Source organism: Microtus oregoni, unplaced genomic scaffold (assembly GCF_018167655.1).
Source record: "Microtus oregoni isolate MIOR12 unplaced genomic scaffold, Mior012 000025F_ref0000491, whole genome shotgun sequence".
Classification (NCBI taxonomy): domain Eukaryota; kingdom Metazoa; phylum Chordata; class Mammalia; order Rodentia; family Cricetidae; genus Microtus; species Microtus oregoni.
This window is the reverse complement of record NW_024543084.1, coordinates 16674452-16694788: the sequence shown is the minus strand read 5'-3', so window position 1 is coordinate 16694788 and position 20337 is coordinate 16674452. Positions and strand designations below refer to the sequence as shown.

The 20337-nt window shown below is 51.9% G+C and overlaps 1 protein-coding gene across 4 annotated transcripts; it reads left to right on the top strand.

Annotated features, from left to right (window-relative positions):
* The first annotated feature begins 1395 nt into the window (after positions 1-1395).
* Positions 1396-20064, top strand: Fpgs (folylpolyglutamate synthase). Of its 4 annotated transcripts, none has more exons than XM_041675106.1 (15): positions 1396-1867; positions 9781-9909; positions 9993-10046; positions 10754-10818; positions 13573-13687; positions 13959-14036; positions 14159-14220; positions 14312-14414; positions 14616-14693; positions 14946-15093; positions 15178-15267; positions 16062-16212; positions 16795-16870; positions 17465-17564; positions 19213-20064. In XM_041675106.1, the coding sequence occupies exons 1-15, from the start codon at positions 1748-1750 to the stop codon at positions 19599-19601; spliced, it is 1758 nt and encodes a 585-aa protein (XP_041531040.1). In that variant the 5' UTR covers positions 1396-1747; the 3' UTR covers positions 19602-20064. The 4 variants fall into 4 exon arrangements, with proteins under 4 accessions (XP_041531040.1, XP_041531041.1, XP_041531039.1 ...); XM_041675107.1 differs by lacking the exon at positions 1396-1867 and adding an exon at positions 8320-8496 and having other exon boundaries at positions 17498-17564; XM_041675105.1 differs by lacking the exon at positions 1396-1867 and adding an exon at positions 8320-8496.
* Positions 20065-20337: the final 273 nt, after the last annotated feature.

Here is a 20337-nt window from a genome sequence, read left to right as displayed (position 1 = left end):
CCCCAGAAGGCAGATCCATGGTACCCCATTGTCCCGTGAGCTACAGTGATTGTGAGCAGCTGGGCCAGGGCTGCTTTGGCTATAAATTCTCAGACTTGACTCAGTGAGCAAGACACTGCAGACTTTTAAATCCCTGGAATGACAGAGGAGTGATGTTGCTACAGGGCTTGTTCCATGTCTGGGGACACAGGAAGGCTGGCCTTCATCTCCCTGGAACTCATGCTCCAGTAGGTTCAGACTACTCTAGAGTAGGTTCTAGATTAAAAAAGTGAAGAGCTGGGCTGGAGAGATGGCTCAGGTTAAGAGCACTGGCTGCTCTTCTAGAGATCCTGAGTTCAATTCCCAGTAACCACATGGTGGCTCACAACCATCCGTAAGGAGATCTGGTGCCCTCTTCTGGCCTGCAGGGATACATGCTGGCAGAACACTGCATACATAATAAATAAATAAATATTTAAAAAAAAAAAAGTGAAGAGCTGGGGAGATGGTTCAGTCCGTGAAGCCATCAAGTGTGGGAGCCCGAGGTAGACCCAGCACCCCCTACATGAAACACTGTTCTTACCCAAGCACTGAGGGAAGGGCGGGAGGGTTTGCTGGCCGGTCAAGTTGAGTCAGGAATTTCCAGGTTCAGTGAGAGACTCTCAAAAGCAGTTGAGGAGGTTACCTGTCAGCCTCCAGTCTCTACACGTTAGCACACACATTGCACACACACCCACAAGCTTCAGTGTGAACATACGTATCCACTGTACACATGTTACCAAAATGTAGAATGAGAGGAAGTATCGAGCCACGGAGTAGAAGCAAAAGCCTCATGCTGATGAGGCTGGAGCAGACACAATGGCCAGGGCTACAGCCTTCTGAACTTGTGTGTTTGGCTCTGTCCACCCATGTGTCTGTGTTTCCTCATTTGCTTAATGTTTTTCCTACATGGTAAAGCAGAAAGCAGGCCTTAACTCTGAGCTGGGCTGCTGAAACAGCTCATGCCCTGAGTTCTAGCTCAGCAACCCACGCGGTGGAAGAACTGATTCCCGCAGGCTGCAGGTTGTCTCTGACCTTCAGGTAATGCTGTGATGGACACACAACGTACGCACACATGGAAGTTTTTGTAAAATCCCTGAAGCAGGTGGCTCCAGGCTTCCCCCTAGGGAGGGAGGAGCTGGGCCTGCTCCATCATCCACCCCTATGCCCCATGTGATATGAGTGTTACTGTCTGTGGAGGGAGACGTGGGTCTTTCCAGCCCTGTGTGCTAGTGTGGCACATACAAGACTGAGAGGGAAGCACTAGGAGAGTCCTGGACTTACAAGGCCCTTCTCTAGTGCTCACGGTTGTTCATTCCCATGCTGCACCTGCACTCCCTTGTCTTACTCCATTAATCTCTGCCAAGGAGGACAAGATGGGAGGTGGAGCCAGTCTCATCTGGGCAGGAAGGCCAACCCCAGCACTGGGCCTTCTCCCAGATAACCCTCCCTTCCAGCCTATCCCCTCCTACTGCTCACCTTTAACCTCCATATAGTTGTTATTTAACCCACAAGGGGAGTCCAGCTCAATCTGTAGTGGAGACACCAACCAGAACAGCCCAGGAAGGTCACTGGGCTAAGCTCAGGATGGAGGCAGGAACCCACCCCTGGTGGAGAGACTAAGAGGCCTCGGGAATCTCCCAGAAGGGCCTGCGGTCCCACTACAGCTGGGTAGAGCTGGCTCAGCCAGAGGCCCCTCTGTGAGTCACCTGGAACAGGAAACCAAGTGATGAAAACAGCCAGATGCCTGCCCTGGCCTGTAGCTGAGAAGTGGTGGGAAGCGACCATGGCGTGGAAAGGTCCAACTAGGAGTGCTCATGCCCATGAAGCTAAAACCGCTTCCTTCCAGGTAGGAGATCCCAGGAACCTTCTTGTTGCCTTGTCTTGCTTGCGCATAAAGAGGCCTCCAGGCTGGAGGATAGTAATCACTGCAGCCCCCAGGGAAAGGCCAAGTCACCAGGCACTCTCTCCTAAGCCCATGTTGTTAGGAAACCCGCTCACTGCATAACTCATCTCTCTCCAGGAACCCTCAGAAACCCTACACAGTGTATCACCAAGTGAAACTGGGGTCTCGGGGTCTCAGGGCCTTGGGAGCAGACTAGTAACACCTGTTTTAAGACACCCAAGGCCAGATCCTCGCTGAACAGGTGACTGCTGTGACCTAACAGCACGGAGCAGGTGGGGCAAGAGTCGGGTAGGGCCCGGGGAGGAGCCTGGTTGACTCCCTGTAAGTGTCTAAGTCCCTGCTGCTGTAGGCCTTTGTCATCTTCCCTGGAAAATGGGGCTCAGAACAGGAACAATCATGTGGGCTAAATGAGACACACGTACTCATCCAGAGCAGTGCCAGGTCTAGAAAGTGCTTGCAGCCAGGCGGTGGTGGCACACATCTTTAATCCCAGCACTCAGGAGGCAGAGGCAGGTGGATCTCTTCGAGGCCAGTCTGGTCTAGAGAGGGATTTCCAGGACAGCCAGGGCTACACAGAGAAACCCTGTCTCAAAAAACAAAAATAAAGTGCAGGCCAGTGCAGGGTAAACTGACCAAACAGGCCACACTACAGCTTCTTCAACAAGGTTCTTCTCTCTGTTTGCTTCTGTTTGGTTTGGTTTGCCTTTTAGTTTTTCTTTTAAATTTCGTTTCATTTGGGGCGGGGGGGGGGAGATTGCAAGAACAGAGCGCAGATGTGAGGATCTGGAAGATAAATGGGATTGGAAAGTATGATGAAAAATCCATAAAGAATCAATAAAAGTTAAAAAAAAATGGCGCGGACCAGGAATTCAGGGATGGTACTTTGCCTCCCAGCCCCCCTCCCCTCCCCGGAACTCACTCTGCCAACCAGGCTGGCCTGAACTCACGGAGATGGGCCTGCCTCTGCCTCCCTAGTGCTGTGGGTTAAGTAATCTTCAGTGCAGGTACTGAAACCACTGAATCATTTCCCCTGGCCCAGAGAAGTATTTCTTTTGAAATGGTAATACAACCACACGTTTCAAAATCCCAAAGGTACAAAAGGTTGACTTCAAAGGGAACGAATGCCCTGCAGTGCCACCTTTGAATGTTCCAGGGCAGAGGGACAGACCAATGCGAAGACCCCAGAATCCATCATTTCCTGTGTGAGCCTGGGCCGGTACCTCTCGTACCTCAGTTTGCTACTCTGTGTAGTGAGGATGATCGTCATGCTGTCTGGGCTGCTAAAGGATTAAGCTACTGGTGCCCAGTGATCGCTGAGAGGGACCAGCAGCAAAAGGGGCCTGGGGGATGGTCCAAGTCGTGAGGATGCAGAGCTTGGAGTTTATCCTAAGGGCTGTGACCCTACAAGAACTGAACTACCCTGAGAATGAGAACTTTCGGGGGGCAGAGGACAGGCAGCAAGAGGACTGTCAGATAGACCTGGGAGGGAAAGGATGGACTCTGGAGAGGGAGAAGGGAGCCTGGAGATGGGTGGGGCTTGGCATAGGAACCCAGGGTGAGACCTGGCTGTGGCTCTGAGTGGCTCCACAGAGGGTTTTCAGCTGGGTTGGCCTGGGCCAGTTTGAGCATGCTTCTGCAATTCCATGAGTAGATACTGCAGCTATTGTGGGTAAGAGACCAGGAGGCTAATGGACAGTCATGTCTGTGGCATGGTGAAGTTATCACAGGGGACATAGGATACCAGTGTGGCAGAGAGGCCTGAAATGCCAAAGAACAGAGTGAGGCCAGCAAACTGGACCCTTAGATCAGGAAGGAGAGCAGGTGGCTGCAAGCCCAGAGAAAAGGGGGCTTCATGTGGCATATTTACTCACGTCACCTGCTCTCTGAGATGAGGCACAAAGGGTTCTGAGGTGTGCCAGTTGTCTCCTCCAGTTGTTCTAGAAGGCCTGATTGCAGGACCAATGGAAGTCTGTTTTTCAGTTAATGATTGCTGAGGGAGGGGAGGCAGTTTCTTCAGCCCTGCAGCCATGGCTCCTGGAACATCATGTTCCCGTAAATAACCTTAGTTAAACTCTCTGGTCACCAAAATAAATAAATACATAAATAAAAATGTAAGGATATAAGGGCTGGAGAGGCGGCTCACTGGTTGAGAGCGCTGGCTGCTCTTCCAGAGGCCCTGGGTTGAGTACCAGGACCCACATGCAGCCTGCAATCATTTGTGGCTACAGGAGAGTTCCCTCTTCTGACTTCCTTGGGCACCAGGTCCATGCACAGTACATAGACATACATGCAGGCAAAACAGCCAGACACATAAAATAATATTTCAAAAGATTAAAGAGATGAGAGTAGAAGTGGCTTAGGTTGGAAGAGGGGGTGGAGAACGGGGAGTTAGGGGGACAAGAGGATAAAGAGGATGATAAAATACATTATATACATGCTTAGAGATGTCATAATGAAACCCATTATGTATAGTTAACATGATAATAAAAGGCTTGTTTTTGATTTAAAGGCCCCTTTGCCCTCCTCTGAAACAAATTGAGTCAGGTGTGGAGCCTCCTTATCATCTAAGTATTGGAGATGGAGGCCAGCCTGGGCTACATGGGACCGCATCTCATAACAAACAATAGCAAACCAGTTAACTCCTGGCCATGGCAAAGTTAAGCTCTGACCCTTAGAGGGGGGCCTGCCAGTGGAGCTCTTTAAGGATGGGGTCTCTGTAGGTCATTGGTGTAGATGTTGGAACATGGAGGATCCTTCTCTGTGCCAGGGGGTACAGAGATGCACCCCACCCCACTTCGGAATGCTAGGTTTCTGTACCACCTGCTGATAAGTTTGGAAGTCCTTGTTCTTAGTAGCAGCCCAGGTGTAGAGAACCCGGTGAGGAAGGGGTGGCTGGACCTCCTCCTGTAGATCTCATCCTGCTGTGGAGGAAAGAGATCAGAGACAGGGCAACTTTCCTAGAGTCCCACAGCAAGCCCAGGAACTCCAGGGAGAGCCTGGGGAGCAAACAGGTAGATGGAGGGAGGAGCAAGTCTGTGTTCTGGGTGTGCTCATTAATGTCTCTGAGCCTCAACTTCTCCCCCTATAGAATGAGGACAGTCTAGCTCACAGGAGGTTCTGAGGCAGCTGATGTCAACCACGGGGAAAGGGCCAGCACTGTGCCGTGAGAATACGAGGAGGCCCCTGGAGTGAGTGGACTGGTTCTGCCTCCCATTGGGCCCAACAACACAGTATGTTTGACTTAGCCATTGTACGTCTTAGTCTTAGGTTTGCCCACATGTGGCAGAAATAGGGACAGTAAGTGATGCCATTATGTCATTGCATGGGACAGCAAAATCTAGGAAATAGCCTTAACATCAGCCCACAGGAAACTAGTCAAGGATGCAACAGTGTTTGCATACCTGGAGTATTCCACAGCTCAGAAAACCAATCAGCCACAGGGCATCTCATACCAGCGCAGTCTGGAAGAAAGGCCTGGTAGAAAGCCCTGTGGATGGGCTAGCATGATGGACCCCCAAGCCGAAGAACCTGAGTTCAATCCCCAGGTCCCACAGGGTGGAAGGAGGGAGCCACCTCCTGCAAGTTCTCTGACCTCCACAGACATATGGCATGCAAGTGTGTGTGTCAATCCTAGCACCAAGGAGGAAAAGGTCAGGAAGCTGTATGGTATGGAGTCGCCTGCACAGGGTTGATGGCTGTCTGTGAACCTGAAGTTAAAGGCTGGGGATAAGCTCAGTTGGCAGTGTGCTTGCCTAGTGTGCACGGAGCCTCGGGGGCATGATCTCTAGCACTGGATAAACTGGATATGATAGTGGCGCATGCCTGTGAACCCAGCACTTTTTAGGTGGAAAAGGAGAAACAGGAGTTCAAGGGCAGCTTTAATACATATAGGCCAGTATGGGATATATGAGACCTATCCCAAAATAATAAACAAATGGAAAGTCATAAAAACCGCCCTTGGGGACAGGTCCAAGGCAGAGGGGGCATGCTCAAGGCCCAGGCATACCACTTATAATTCCCTGTTACAACTGGAATAATACTGGGACGTTTAGATCCACGGAATTGCCAGCGCTTTGTCCTCCATGTCTGCATTTCTGTTTCCAGTTAGAGCTGATGTCTACAGTGCAGATGCTCTAATGCTCTAATCCCAGCTCCTCTATTGCTTTGTCATGGCAAACAATAGAAACTGGGGCTGGAGAGATGACTCCTAAGAGCACTGGCTGCTCTTCCAGAGGACCTGGGTTTGGTACGCAGCACCCGCACGACAGCTCTTAACTACCTGGAATCCTAGTCCAGGGAACAGACTAAACAACAGTAGACCAAACAAAGAAAACAAGAGGGGAAGGAAACTCACTAAGCAGGATTTGTAGCCAAGCAGGGAGCAGGGCTTTCCACCCCACCCCACAGAAGACATCCTCCCTTGGGTGCTGCAAACTTTTCTGTTGTTTTTGTTTTGTTTTGTTTGTTTTTTCGAGACAGGGTTTCTCGGTAGCTTTGGAGCCTGTCCTGGAACTAGCTCTGTAGACCAGGCTGGCCTCAAACTCACAGAGATCTGCCTGCTTCTGCCTCTCGAGTACTGTGCTGGGATTAAAGGCATGCACTACTACCTGGCTTTTAATTATTTATTTTTCTTTTTTTAGTATATTGATGTCTGTCCTGGAACTCTGTAGAGCAATCTGTCCTCAAACTCAGAGATCCACCTGCCTATGCCTCCCCAGTGCTGGGATTAAAGGCGTGCACCGCCACTACTCAGCTGGAGCCCCGCCTCTTAATCACATTTCCCAAGGCACAAAATACTTTTTTTTGGGGGGGGGGGGTTTCAAGACAGGATTTCTCTCACTGAGATCCACCCGCTCTGTGTCAGGAATGCTGGGATTCAAGGCATGTGTTACCACTGCCCGGCTGAGACCTTTTATTAAAACAACCAAATAAACCCTTGGAGGACTGGGCAGTGGCAGGCTGCTTGCCCAGTGTGCATGAGGCTCTGGATTAGATCCCATAGGCTGTCAAACCAGGTGTGGTGCTACAGGCCTGGCAGCCCAGTACTGGAATCTCAGCCCCTGGAGCGTGGAGGCAGGAGGTTCAAGAGTTTATAGTTATCTTTTGCTGCATGGAGAATTTGAGAGTAGCTTGGCCCAGCTATGGTGTCTCAAATCCACCGGAGTTATAGACTGAAACCCCACAGAAAAAAAGCATAGAGAGGAAAAGTGGACCAGTAACTTCGACACTAATCCAGCACTCGGGAGACCAGTGCAAACTGATCTCCGTGAGGCTGAGGCCAGCAGCACGTTCAGACAGCCAAGTCCAGACTCCTCCCCAAACATCCTTGTTTATTTAACAAGAGACAATCTCTGCCCAGTATAGGAAAGTGGAAGGTATTGAAAACCCACCGCCGTTCGAAGGGCAGCTTTCTCTCCAGTGCCTTCCACAATCGGAGAGGGGCCTCCACACCGACAATTAGGTGAAATTACTCTCCATTGCGAGGGAGTTTACCAAGTGCTAATCCGATCATTCTCCTCTCCCTGAAGTCATTTTAATTTTAGCCAGCAGAATTTACTTTTTTTATTTTTTTAAATTTTTGCCTGCTTACCCGCCTGTGCACTACAGTGTATGCCTGCGTGTCTGGTGATTTTGGAGGCCAGAAGTGGGCATCGGATCCCCAGCTGTGGGCCGCAGTGTGGGTCCTGGGACTTTAGCCTTGATTTAACTCGAACCTTGGGACTCTGGAAAAGCAGTCAGTGCTCTTAACCACTCCAGCCCTAATACACATTCTATACAGGGCTCCAAGGCCCTACAGGACTGAGCATCTAGTGAGCCACGGTTCCTTTCTTAGCCTGGGGACCCCCTTGCACCCCGCAAGCTTCACAGGGATGTCATTCCTCCCGGAAGTCTTCCTAAGTTTCTCAAAGTGCCTTAAGGGCCCCGGGAGAGGTGTCAGATTCCTGATCGTAAGGCCACACTGTGCCTGAGCCGGGACATTTCGGTGCTGGGAACTGATGACCACCGGCATCTGCCAACTCTGTAATTCTATCCCAGCTCAGAGCTGGGCTGGCCTGGAGCAGGGGCTGAGGGCTGCTGGCTGGGAGCGGCTATTTTGGGATATGTGGCAAAGTCCTTAAGACCTGCGCATAGAACTTTGGAGGATGGCGACGAAAAGAGCGCAGTCCCTTTAAGGTCGCCTTCTACGCACCCCCACTCTACCCGACCCTTCCCAGCGGTGCGCCCCTCAGAAGCATGGCGAAAGCAGCGCACTGCCCGTCAATCTGCCCCTCACCAATATGGCCGCATAAGGCACCGATTCTCATTGGTCCGGAGGCCCTGAGAGTCTCTGATTGGTGGATCTCAGAGGCGCGTCAGGGCGGGGCGGGGCGGGGTGGGGCGGGGCGAAGCGGGGCGGCACCGGCCCAGGCCTAGTTTGCAGTGGCAGCGGGATTATGTCGCGGGCGCGGAGCCACCTGTGCTCGGCTCTATCCCTGGCAGCTGTTTCTAAGCGTGGTGCAACGACCGAGGGCGCGGCGCGGCGGTGGTTGAGTGCGTGGCCCGCGCCGCGGGAGCCCAGCATGGAGTATCAGGTTTCTGACCCGCGGTGGGGCGAACGGTCGCGTACTGACACGTGGGCTAGACCCGAGCCGCGTTCCGCGCTCCGCGCTCCGCCAGCTGCTGGGGGCATCCGAGCTTGAAGTTGCGGGGTTCGGGAGGCGGTGACATCCCGGAGTCCAAGGGAGGTGACGGGAACCAGAAAGTTAGGCTCAGGTGGCCGGATCTGGGAATTCTGTGTCGCGCATTGCAGAGGGAAGGGGCGCTGGTGATTACACCGGGACTCCCAGAGTCTAAATTGAGTTTTAGAAGTTCCAGTGACCCCAGAGTCTGCACTGGCAGTGCGAGATGCGGGGGAAGGGAGGAGTTCTGCAGTCCAGAGTGGAAATACCCAGGAGGATCTGGAGTTGAAGTCTCCAGGACTCGAAGACTAGGAATCCAAGTGTTCAGAACTGGCTGGCGGACAGGCAGGAAAAGAGACAATACAGAGACCTAAGAGGCGGAAAACAGAAAATGTCTGTAGATTGCTGTGCCAAGGGTCAATTGTCAATGACCAGAACTTGATGTTAGCCAGGCAGGAGCCACCGGTTTGAGAGCGCTGAGGCTTCCAGCCAAGCGGTGAGGCTAAGAGGGCAGGCCACTCGGGTCTGATGCCTGAGGGGACCTACCTAAGCACAGGCTTCTCAGAATGTAGATGTAATTGGAACATACACATGACTGGATTCAAATCTTCATACTGCTCATTTAGACCTCCCCATTTATTTTCTGTTCCCACTCCCGTCCTCCAAAGCCATCTCCCCAGAGGCTATACCCACCTCCAGTTCTGCCTGATGACCTGGGCACATCTTCCCTCCCTTGGTCCTTCTTCTTTCAGATCTAATTGCTTTCCTCATCTTGTCTCGGGGTTAGAAGGCGGAACTCCAGAATCTTACGGAATCCCAGAATTCCAAGTCTCTAGATGTCCGTGGTCCTTGCTCCAGCCCAATGGATGTCCAGTGTAGTGGTAGAATGAATAAGGGCAGAGGCCCAGGGGTTATGAGAGTGAAGGCTGAGGGGATAGAGGCTTGGGAAGGCAGCCCAGGAAATGAAGGTCCGTTAATCTTGCTAGCTTTACCTGGCACTCCTTGGGTGGGGCCAGCTTGCCCCAGGCTCCTGCCTTTGCCAGAACTGGAAACATGCCCAGGTTCTCTCCCTACCAAGTAAGTGTAGACCAAGGCAACGGGGCTGGTGTAACAGGCCTATCGCCCTGGCTTTGCCTCTGGTGGGCTGAGCACCTCTGTCGTTAAGGACCCTCACTGAACTACAACTATGGTTGCCAGGATGCTGTGCGCATGCTCAACACTCTGCAGACCAATGCCAGCTACCTGGAGCAGGTAAAGCGTCAACGGGGTGACCCTCAGGCGCAGCTGGAAGCCATGGAGGTTTACCTGGCGCGGAGTGGGCTGCAGGTAAGGTAGTAGATTCTGTGACACTTCTACCCCATCGCTTGGCAGCCCTGTGACTGAGGCAGGGACCTTTCTGTCTGTTGTAGGTGGAGGACTTGAACCAGCTAAACATTATCCACGTCACGGGGACCAAAGGAAAGGTAAGGAAAGTAACCCAAGAGGAGTCCATATGGTAGACTCGTGCCCGTCCACAAGTAGAGACTTAGGGTGTCTTGTCAGGGTCACTATTGCTGTGAGGAAGTACCATGACCAAAAGCAACTTGGGGAGGAGAGGGTTTATTTCGCTCCCAGTTCCATATAACAGTTCATCGTCAAAAGCCGTGAGAACCGGAACTCAAGCAGGGCAGGGACTTGGAGGCGGGAGCTGATGCAGAGGCCATGGAGGGTGCTGTTTACTGGCTTGCTCCTCATGGCTTGCTCAGCCTGCTTTCTTAACCCAGGACCACCAGTCCAGGGGTAACCCCACCCACAATGGGCTGGACCTCCCCCATCAATCACTAATTAAGAAAATGCTCCATAGGCTTACCTAAAACCTGGTCTTAGTATTTTTTCTCAGTTGAGGTTCCCTCCTCTCAGATGACTCGCTTATGTGAAGGTAACATAAAACTATAAAACTGTCTAGCACCTAGGGGAAGAAGTTTATTTGGCTGTGAGACCTAGGGGATATGATCCACCATGGCAGGAGATAGCATCACACCCTTAGTCAGGAAGTAATGGATGCTGGTGTTGGGCTTGCTTTAGCAACCCTGTCTAGACACTTCTTCACAGACCTGCCCATAAACAACTGAGTGTTGCCAAGTTGACAATCAGTGTTAACCTTCACTTCACCCCACCCAACACTTTCTAGGGCTCCACCTGTGCCTTCGCTGAACGCATCCTGCGGAATTATGGCCTGAAGACAGGCTTCTTTAGGTACTCCTGCACTCTTGGGGCTGGGGGATGTGTCTCTTAGCTCTGCAGAGGGCTGTGGTACCAGAGCCAAGGTCAGCCTGTCTGTCTCTCTGCCAGGATTTATCCATTCAGTCAACATTAAATCTACATGGCCCTTGTTGGCCTACTAATAGCAGCCACCAATTTCATAAGGAAAACAATGGAGGGAAAGTGACAGTATCTTGAAGGGGTGACCTAAGTACCTGGCTGGAAGTGTCAGATGACCTTTTATTAATTTAATTTTACATGTAATTTTTACTTTTGCTTTTGTAATTTTTTAATATTTTTATTTTATGTGTATAAGCTTTACATGTGTGCCCAGTAGAACTGGAATTGCAGAGGGTTCTGAGACACATGTAGGTGCTGGGGTAGAGCCCAGGCTGGCCCAGAACTCAGGCCTTACCCCAGGCTGGCTTAGAGGTCCTGCTGGATTTACACGGGTGAGCCACCACACCCAGCTACTTGTTGCTTGCTTTTTTTTATTTTTTGTTTTGTGGCAGAGATCTGGAACTCTCCATGTAGATTTAGGCTGGCCTCAAACTCACAGAGATCCCCCTGCCTCTGCCTCTTGAGTGTTGAGATTAAAGGCGTGCGCCACTCCACCCTACTTCCGATATGATTTATGTGTGTACGGGTGCACAAGCATACTCTTTATTTTATAGTGTGTGTCTGTGTCTATATGTGGTATATATGTGTTTGAGGTGCACAAGCATACTCTTTATTTTATAGTGTGTGTCTGTGTCTATATGTGGTATATATGTGTTTCAGGCTGAGTCTCTCATTGAACCTGGAACTCCTGAATTCGACTGGTTGAGCACTAACTAGCAGCCAGCCCCGGGGATCCTCTTCACTAACTAGCAGCCAGCCCCGGGGATCCTCTTCACTAACTAGCAGCCAGCCCCGGGGATCCTCTTCACTAACTAGCAGCCAGCCCCGGGGATCCTCTTCACTAACTAGCAGCCAGCCCCGGGGATCCTCTTCACTAACTAGCAGCCAGCCCCGGGGATCCTCTTCACTAACTAGCAGCCAGCCCCAGGGATCCTATTTATTAACTAGCAGCCAGCCCTGGGGATCCTCTTCACTAACTAGCAGCCAGCCCTGGGGATCCTCTTTTCTCTGCCTCTCCAGCAGTGTGATTATAAGCTCATTCACTATCTTGCCTTTTTTGGTGGGAGTGTGGGAATGCTGGGATCTGAACCCAGGTCCTCATGGCAAGCTCTTTACTGACTGAGCCCTCTCCCAGGCTCTCCACATACAGTCTGTAAGTAGTATAGAAATGTTTGTTAGTTGAGATGCTTTGCAGTGCAGAACAGAAAGGCACACAGATCAAGGCCCTTTATGGCGGTCATGTTAAGTCTCCACAGGTAGGCAGTAGAGTCCTGCCAGGAAAGCTACATTTCCTGTGGAGGCAGCGCCCCCTTGTGGTGGCACACAGACATCCAGATCTGGAGATAGACTGTGTCCTGTGCTTGAAGCATCCATAGGTGATATATAATCATTTGTCTGTCACTGGCCAAAGGTTGTGAAACGATTTATGACTATATAAGGCAGCTGTCTATCTTCTAGAATAGTCTTTTGGAAACGGAGTGTGGTGGCACACGCCTGTAAAATCTGTCAATTGGGAGATAAAGGCAAGAAGATCAGGAATTTAGGGTCATCCTAGGCTAGTTGGAGGCTAGCCTTAGCTACATGAGACCCTCCCTTAAAAACAAACAAACTAAACTAAAAAGAATAAATCTTTGTTTTGTTTTGTTTTGTTTTTTTGAGACAGAATTTCTCTGTAGCTTTAGAGCCTGTCCTGGAACTAGCTCTTGTAGACTAGGCTGGCCTCGAACTCACAGAGATCCACCTGTGTCTGTCTCCTGAGTATTGGGATTGAAAGCATGGGCCACCACCGCCCGGCTGCTTTTTTTAAAAAAAACTTGAGAAAATTTAATAGCTTTTGTTTTACCTTTATTCATTTTCTTAGTGTACGTGTGCTTGTATGTGCGCATGTGCCTCACGGAGCATGGCTGAGGGCAGCTTTTAGGAGTAGTCTCTCCCTTCCCATTTGAGTTCTGTCATGGAGCGCAAGTCATCAAGTGTGGCAGCAAGTGCCCTTACCTCTGGTCTGTCTTCTTTTTCTTTTTTTGTCTTTTTGTTTTGTTTTGTTTTGTTTGAGACAGGGTTTCTCTGTATAACAGTCATAGCTGTCCTGGTGCTCACTTTATAGACCAGGCTGGCCTCGAACTCACAGAGATCCGCCTACCTCTGCCTCTCTGCTGAGATTAAAGGCATGTGCCACCACTGCCGGGACCTCTAGCCACTGGCCTGGGCCTATGTGGCCTTCTAGCCCAACATGTAGACAGGGCAGTGGCTTTCTGGATTTATTACTTTGAGGCTGATAGGCACATGTTAGCAAGTTACTGATCTGTGTGCGGTGGGGAAGCATGGTACCTTGGAGGCACAGAGAAGATGCTAGACCATCCCAGGAACAGGGTCATCTCCTCCTTTCTGGAGGGATGTGTCTTAGTTGAGAGTGGAACAGCAAGTAGGATGAACCACAGACGGCAGGGAAGGGTGGGCGGAAATCTGGGGTTGGAGACTGAGGTAGTTCTGAGATTCGGCCTCTGCAGGGTCTGGGAGGCCCTAGCCAGGGGAGAGACACAGTTGTGTGTTTCTGACAGAAGTCTGACTAGGGCAAGGAAGGCCCTGAGGCTCGGGAAGGAGTCCCGATGACCCCAGGTCTCTCGGCAGCTCTCCCCACCTGGTGCAGGTGCGTGAACGGATCCGCATCAATGGGAAGCCCATCAGTCCTGAGCTCTTTACCAAGCACTTCTGGCGTCTCTACCACCAGCTGGAGGAATTCAAGGTGCTGGGGGCTGGGGCGGGCCCATTTCCTCAGAGCCAGGGAGCTGTGGAACTGTGGAGGGCTGGGGCGGGAGAGCTGTGGAACTGTGGAGGGGCGGGGGGGGGGGATGTGGAACTGTGGAGGGGCGGGGTGGGCCCATCTCCCCAGAGTGGGGGAGCTGTGGAACTGTGGAGGGGCGGGGGTGGGGAGCTGTGGAACTGTGGAGGGCCAGGGCAGGCCCATCTCCCCAGAGCGGACCATGGGATGACTTCTGACTTGTTTCTGTATGCAGGATGACAGTCACATTTCCATGCCTGCCTACTTCCGCTTCCTCACGCTCATGGCCTTCCATGTCTTTCTCCAAGAGAAGGTACGCATCTTTCCTAGACCCTGTATCTGAGTCCTTGGGGACCGAAATAGAGTGGAGGGAGGGAGCGTCCGGCTCCTAGGTGGTGTCTGGGTAGTTCTGCCATGCTGTCTGGTCTTCTGCAGGTGGACCTGGCCGTGGTGGAAGTGGGCATTGGCGGGGCGTATGACTGTACCAACATCATCAGGTGAGGCCGCTGCTTGGAGATGGGCAGCTAACCGGAAGCCTGTGCCCGGTGGCTCAGTACTAGGAGATGCAGACCTTCTTGTCTCTTTCAGAAAGCCAGTGGTGTGTGGAGTATCCTCGCTTGGCATTGACCACACCAGCCTGCTAGGAGACACAGTGGAGAAGATAGCATGGCAGAAAGGGGGCATCTTTAAGGTAACAGCAGGCCATGCAGAGAGGTTCACGGGGGCCAGGTCCCAGCCATCTGTGCAGTCTGGCTTTGCATTGGTCTCCCTGTATGACTTGAGCCCCTCTATGGCCTCAGCTGAAATTAGACCCAGTCAAAGATCTGTGGAGCAAGGGGGGAGATGGAGGACCCCAGCAACGCTAGTCACTTTCTCCCTGGCCTGTTTGCAGCCTGGTGTCCCTGCCTTCACTGTGCTGCAACCAGAAGGTCCCCTGGCCGTGCTGAGGGATCGAGCCCAGCAGACCTCAGTGAGTGATTGGATGGTGTGGTGGAGGGTGGAGGGGCACACTGGCCTGAGTGACCCTGTCTCCTGTTGGGCTTTGGGTTCCTTGTGTGTGTGTATGCATGTGTGTACTTGTGTATGCACACGCGTGTGCACTGATTATGCTCCAGAACACAGTCTTGGTAGGCCCTGACGCTTGGGGCATGGTCAGAGGGTTTTGTAACAAAGTGATGGTGGTGGCCAGTCTGTTGACCAGGTGCTGCCTTCTTCTTCACAGTGTCCTCTGTACCTGTGTCCACCATTAGAAGCCCTGGAAGAGGGTGGGCTGCCACTGACCCTCGGCCTGGAGGGAGATCACCAGCGGTCCAATGCAGCGTTGGCCTTGCAGCTGGCCCACTGTTGGCTGGAGCAGCAGGGCCACCAGGGTAGGTGGGCCAGTGTGGGCAGGCAGGTGGGCAGTGCGTGGAGCCTGCCTTGGAGGGGTTTAAACACAGACTGATGCCCCACAGACATCCAGGAACTGAAGGTGTCCAGGCCAAGCATACGGTGGCAGCTGCCTCTGGCACCCGTGTTCCATCCCACCTCCCACATGCGACATGGTAAGTTAGAGCTTCCTGCCCAGCCAGGACCACACACGTCTTTGTTCCACCTAGGATGTACATTTAACCCCAGCTTCCTGCCCAGCCAGGACCACACACGTCTTTGTTCCACCTAGGATACACATTTAACCCCGTTGTATCTTCGTGACTTTTAAGATGCATCTTTTAATTAGTTTTCTGTTTGGGGGTTGGGGGAGTTCTAGATTGTTCCTCAAGGTAAGCATTCCTCTCTGGCCTAGAGTTAACAAATCTTTGGAGCCTCAGTTTTCCTATCTGCCAAATGAGGTAATGATCGCACCCACTGCCAAGGGCTGCTTCGATGGGTCATGATGTGACCTCACTCAGATGATGAGTCCTGAGCCCGGAGGGCCTGGAGCCGTGACAGTCAGCAGTAGCTGCTGTCTATCGTCCCCGTCCCCGTTCTGCTGTGAGGCGGTTCCACTGTGAGGCCGCTTCTCCTCCCAGCCCTCTAAAACTGCCTTCAGCCTGCAGTAGGTGCTCTCAGTTAGACCTCTTTGGAATAGTTCCAGTGTGCCAGGGTCGCTGTCAGGGACAGCCTGGGAGCAGATCTTAGGTCACACTCTAGCCCCAGCCCTCACTTGCTGTGTGAACTCAAAACTGTGGTTGTCACGTGGGACTCCTGTATGATTGTGTGGTAGCAGTGGCCTCTCAGGCTGACCTGGAAGATTCCATAGCGAGGCAAACATTCTGGGAACTGGGACTGGCATTAGTCATAGGCTTTGGGGAGCTGCAGGCCTCGTGGATCCCAGAGCAGTCTCCCTTGCCTTTGCTAGGGCTTCGGGACACGGAGTGGCCTGGCCGGACACAGGTGTTGCGGCGGGGGCCTGTCACCTGGTACCTAGATGGCGCACATACCGCCAGCAGTGTGCAGGCCTGCGTGCGGTGGTATTGCCAGTCATTGCAGCGCAACAAATGCCCCAGTGGGTGAGCTCTCGCAGGGCTGGGCATGCAGGGTGGGGGGGCCTGGTAATGATCCTATTGGGGCTGATTTCAATAGTCATTAGTTGGTTGTAATCTGACCTTTTAAAAAGTGTTATACTAATAATTCTTTTACAGTGTTGTAGTTACATGGTGCAAATTTTAAAATGTACTAAATGATGTGATAAAATCTATATCTTGGGGGCTGGAGAGATGGCTCAGAGGTTAAGAGCATTGCCTGCTCTTCCAAAGGTTCTGAGTTCAATTCCCAGCAACCACATGGTGGCTCACAACCATCTGTAATGGGGTCTGGTGCCCTCTTCTGGCCTTCAGGCATACACACAGACAGAATATTGTATACATAATAAATAAATAAATATTTAAAAAATAAATAAAATCTATACCTTGGAGCTGGAGAGATGGTTCAATTTCCAGCATCCACATGGTGGTTCACAACCATCTGTAACTCTAGTTCCAGGGGACCTTAGGGTTGGACCAGTTCAAGGAGGGGTACATTCTGGGGAAACAGCTGGACTGGGCTGGGAAGTGGGACAGCAGGCATACCCTACTCTTTTCTTCCTGGTGCAGTGGGTCCCAAGTGCACGTCTTGCTCTTCAACTCCACTGGTGACAGGGACCCTGCTGTCCTGCTGAAGTTGCTGCAGGTAATGGACCTACGTGGAGGGTGGGCAGCCAGTGGCACTGGTTCTGGCCGTGTGGGCGCTGCAGGCCTGAATGTCTTCAGCTATAAAATGGAGTCATTTCATGTGGCATCTTTACTTATTTATTTATTTTTGATTTATGTAGCTCTGACTGTCCTCTGTAGACCAGGTTGTCCTTGAACTCATAGAGATCCACCTGCTTCTGTCTCCAAGTGCTGGGTTTAAAGACCTGCACCACCACACTGACTCCCTGTGGCATCTTTGCTTGGGGAAACTGAGTCTGTTCTAGGTTGTCAGAGCCAAAGTGGCTCCTAGGATCATGTCGCATTTCAGAGCAGGAGAATGAAGTGGTTCATATTTAGAAAGTACCCAGCTTGGGTTTGGGGCCTGCTCTCCAGCTAGACAGCCTTAACTAGGCACCACTCAGATCTCCATTCAGTAAAACAGTCCATGTGTGTAAGTACTTAGTGTAATAGGCTGTGCAGCTTCCAGCCTGCAGGTGTGCACTGAGGCAGATGGGGGTGCTGTTATCACTGGTTCAGGGGTGGGCAGTGTCTCCACCCCTGAAAGTCATGTGGGGGTGGGGCACCCTTTCAGAGGACTGACACCACATCTCCACTTGGCCTCCAGCCCTGCCAGTTTGACTACGCTGTCTTCTGCCCCAACCTGACAGAAGTCTCATCCACAGAAAATGCAGGTGAGGGGACAGGTGGATGGCTGATGCCGAGGGCCGGAGCAGACTGCTCAGTGAGGGATGCAGGGGAGGGGTTAGGTGGATGGCTGATACCGAGGGCCGGAGCAGACTGCTCAGTGAGGGATGCAGGGGAGGGGTTGGGTGGATGGCTGATACCGAGGGCCGGAGCAGACTGCTCAGTGAGGGATGCAGGGGAGGGGTTGGGTGGATGGCTGATGCCGAGGGCCGGGGCAGACTGCTCAAACCATGCTAGAAGATAGCATTTTTAGAAAGATTTATTTTTATTATATGTGTATGTCAGAGAGCCTGCAGGTGTGTATATGAGTGCCTGGCTCCTGGGGAAGCCAGAGGAGGTCATTAGCTCTCCTGGGATTGGAGTTATAGACGGTTGTGAGCCATCACGTGGGTGCTGGGAACTGAGCCTTGGTTTGCTGCAAGAGCAGCCAGGGTTTTTGTTGTTGTTGTTGTTGTTTCTTTTTTTTCGAGACAGGGTTTCTCCGTAGCTTTGGAGCCCGTTCTGGAACTCACTCTGTAGACCAGGCTGGTCTCAAACCCACAGAGATCCCCCTGCCTCTGCCTCCCGAGTGCTGGGATTAAAGGTGAGCGCCGCTACCGCCCTGCCACAGCAAGGGTACTTAACAGCTGACAACGGAATCATCTCTCCAGCCCTAGGGTATAGATTATTCTATTTATTATAAAAATCCATTTAGTACATTTTAAAATTTGTGACATGCTGCCTCAGCACCGTAAAAGAATTATCAAGTTACTGTCCACTGATGGCTGCTCAAGTCAGGTAGTGGGTCTCAGCTAGAATTTACTGAATATAAGGGAATGGGAAATACCAGTGTGCATGGCATGAAGGATGGGCTCTTAATACTGCCTGATCAAGATTCAGGTCTGGGCATGTATGGAAGAATGCAGGTACCTGGTTGCAGTGTAAAATGTATTTAAAAGTTATTTTTAGGGGGCTGGAGAGATGGCTCAGTGGTTAAGAGCATTGCCTGCTCTTCCAAAGGTCCTGAGTTCAGTTTCCAGCAACCACATGGTGGCTCACAACCATCTGTAATGGGGTCTGGTGCCCTCTTCTGGTCTTCAGGCATACACACAGACAGAATATTGTATACATAATAAATAAATATATATACTTAAAAAAAGTTATTTTTAATTACCCTTATTATTTATTTAGTTGGGGTGGGGACACATGAATAGAGGCCAGAGGGCAGCTTGGGAGACTCAGTTCTCTCCTTCCACCATGAAGGTCATGGGAATTAGACGTGGGTTGCCAGGCTTGGTAGAGCCTTCACACTAAGCCATCTCACTGGCTCCTAAAATCTTTGTGAACTATGCTGCACTGTATTCAAAAAATTTTGAAGGAGTGGGAAGTGTGCATAGTTAGTTAGATGTCCAGGTCTCACACTGGACCATGTGTGGAGAGTTCTGAGATCTGTATTTTTAACTGGCTTCCTGGGAAATGCTTAAGTCCACCTGGTGAGGGACCCCAGCTGGACTCTGTAAAGATGGACACGGGAGCTGCAGAATCTGGTGACATGATGCTTATGAAGGGCCAGGTGCTAAGCTAAGCAAGGGTCCACTGTGGGCCAGCCCCTTTCCCCTTCCCTTCCACTGACACGCCTTGTCTTGGACCCTGCAGACCAGCAGAACTTCACAGTGACTCTGGATCAGGTGCTGCTCCGCTGCCTCCAACACCAGCAACATTGGAGCTGCCTGGGCGAGAAACAAGCCGGCCCCGACCTCTGGAGCAGCCCCGCCCCCGAGCCTGGAGGATGGCACCCGCCTCACTCGGCTAGCACAAACTCCCTCGTTTTTAGCTGTATCTCCCATGCCTTGCATTGGATCACCCAAGGCCGGGATCCCATCTTTCAACCCCCGAGCCCTCCAAGGAGCCTCCTCAGCCACCCCACTGCCAGCAGTGGGGCAAGCATTCTCCGGGAGGCTGCTGCCATCCATGTACTGGTTACAGGAAGTCTGCATCTGGTGGGGGGAGTCCTAAAGCTGCTAGAGCCCTCGCTGTCCCAGTAGCCAAGGTGTGGGCTCAGAGATGGGGTCTCGCCACACATGCCTGTCTCTCCACAGACTGCCACACTCAGTGCCTTTTGATTTCTGCTTTCAGATTCCTTCGAGACTGGCCCAGGGTAGAGTGTTGGGATGGGAGAGGCCTACACCTTGGCCTCACCTTCCTTTAGCATAGACAGCAGCGGAGCTTCCCAGAGTCCCCACTGCAGCAGGCTTTCAGCCCATCTCATCTCCCTGCCTACCCTGCTGCCTCCTGCCTCAGGTCTGGCTTAAGTGCAGGCTGCCTGACCAGCCTGAGGACCTTCTGAGCATAGGCCAGAGGGTAGGTTCCTCCTCCCTTCCCCTCCGGTACCTCTGGGAAGAGCAAGGGCCCTTGCTTGGGCATTTGGGGACTATGGGTTGCTAGAACTAATTAAAGCTTTAAATCCTTTTTTTATTTTTTGTAAATAAATGACAAACTTTTGATTGACTCCTAACCTCTGGTTCCTGGCTCCCTCATCAGACATTTGGGGGTTTGGGTTGGATCTGTAGGTATAGGGGCTGGATGGGTAAAGAGAGCCCTAGCTGTATGGCCTAGGAGCATCTTCCAGCATGCTCTTCTCAGCATAAGGTAACCTGTCTCACAAAAAGACTGGACCAGTCTGGGCAGTGGTGCCTCACACCTTTATCCCAGCACTCGGGAGACAGAGGAAGGCGGATCTCTGTGAGTTCGAGGCCAGCCTGGTCTGCAGAGCGAGTTCTA

Excerpts from the sequence above, each read along its gene's own strand:
- Fpgs (XM_041675105.1), top strand. The coding sequence starts at position 8,359 with ATGTCGCGGGCGCGGAGCCACCTGTGCTCGGCTCTATCCCTGGCAGCT. Across the intron at positions 8,497-9,780 it reads AGCCCAGCATGGAGTATCAG|GATGCTGTGCGCATGCTCAA; the intron begins GTTTCTGACCCG and ends TATGGTTGCCAG. Across the intron at positions 15,268-16,061 it reads CACCTCCCACATGCGACATG|GGCTTCGGGACACGGAGTGG; the intron begins GTAAGTTAGAGC and ends TGCCTTTGCTAG.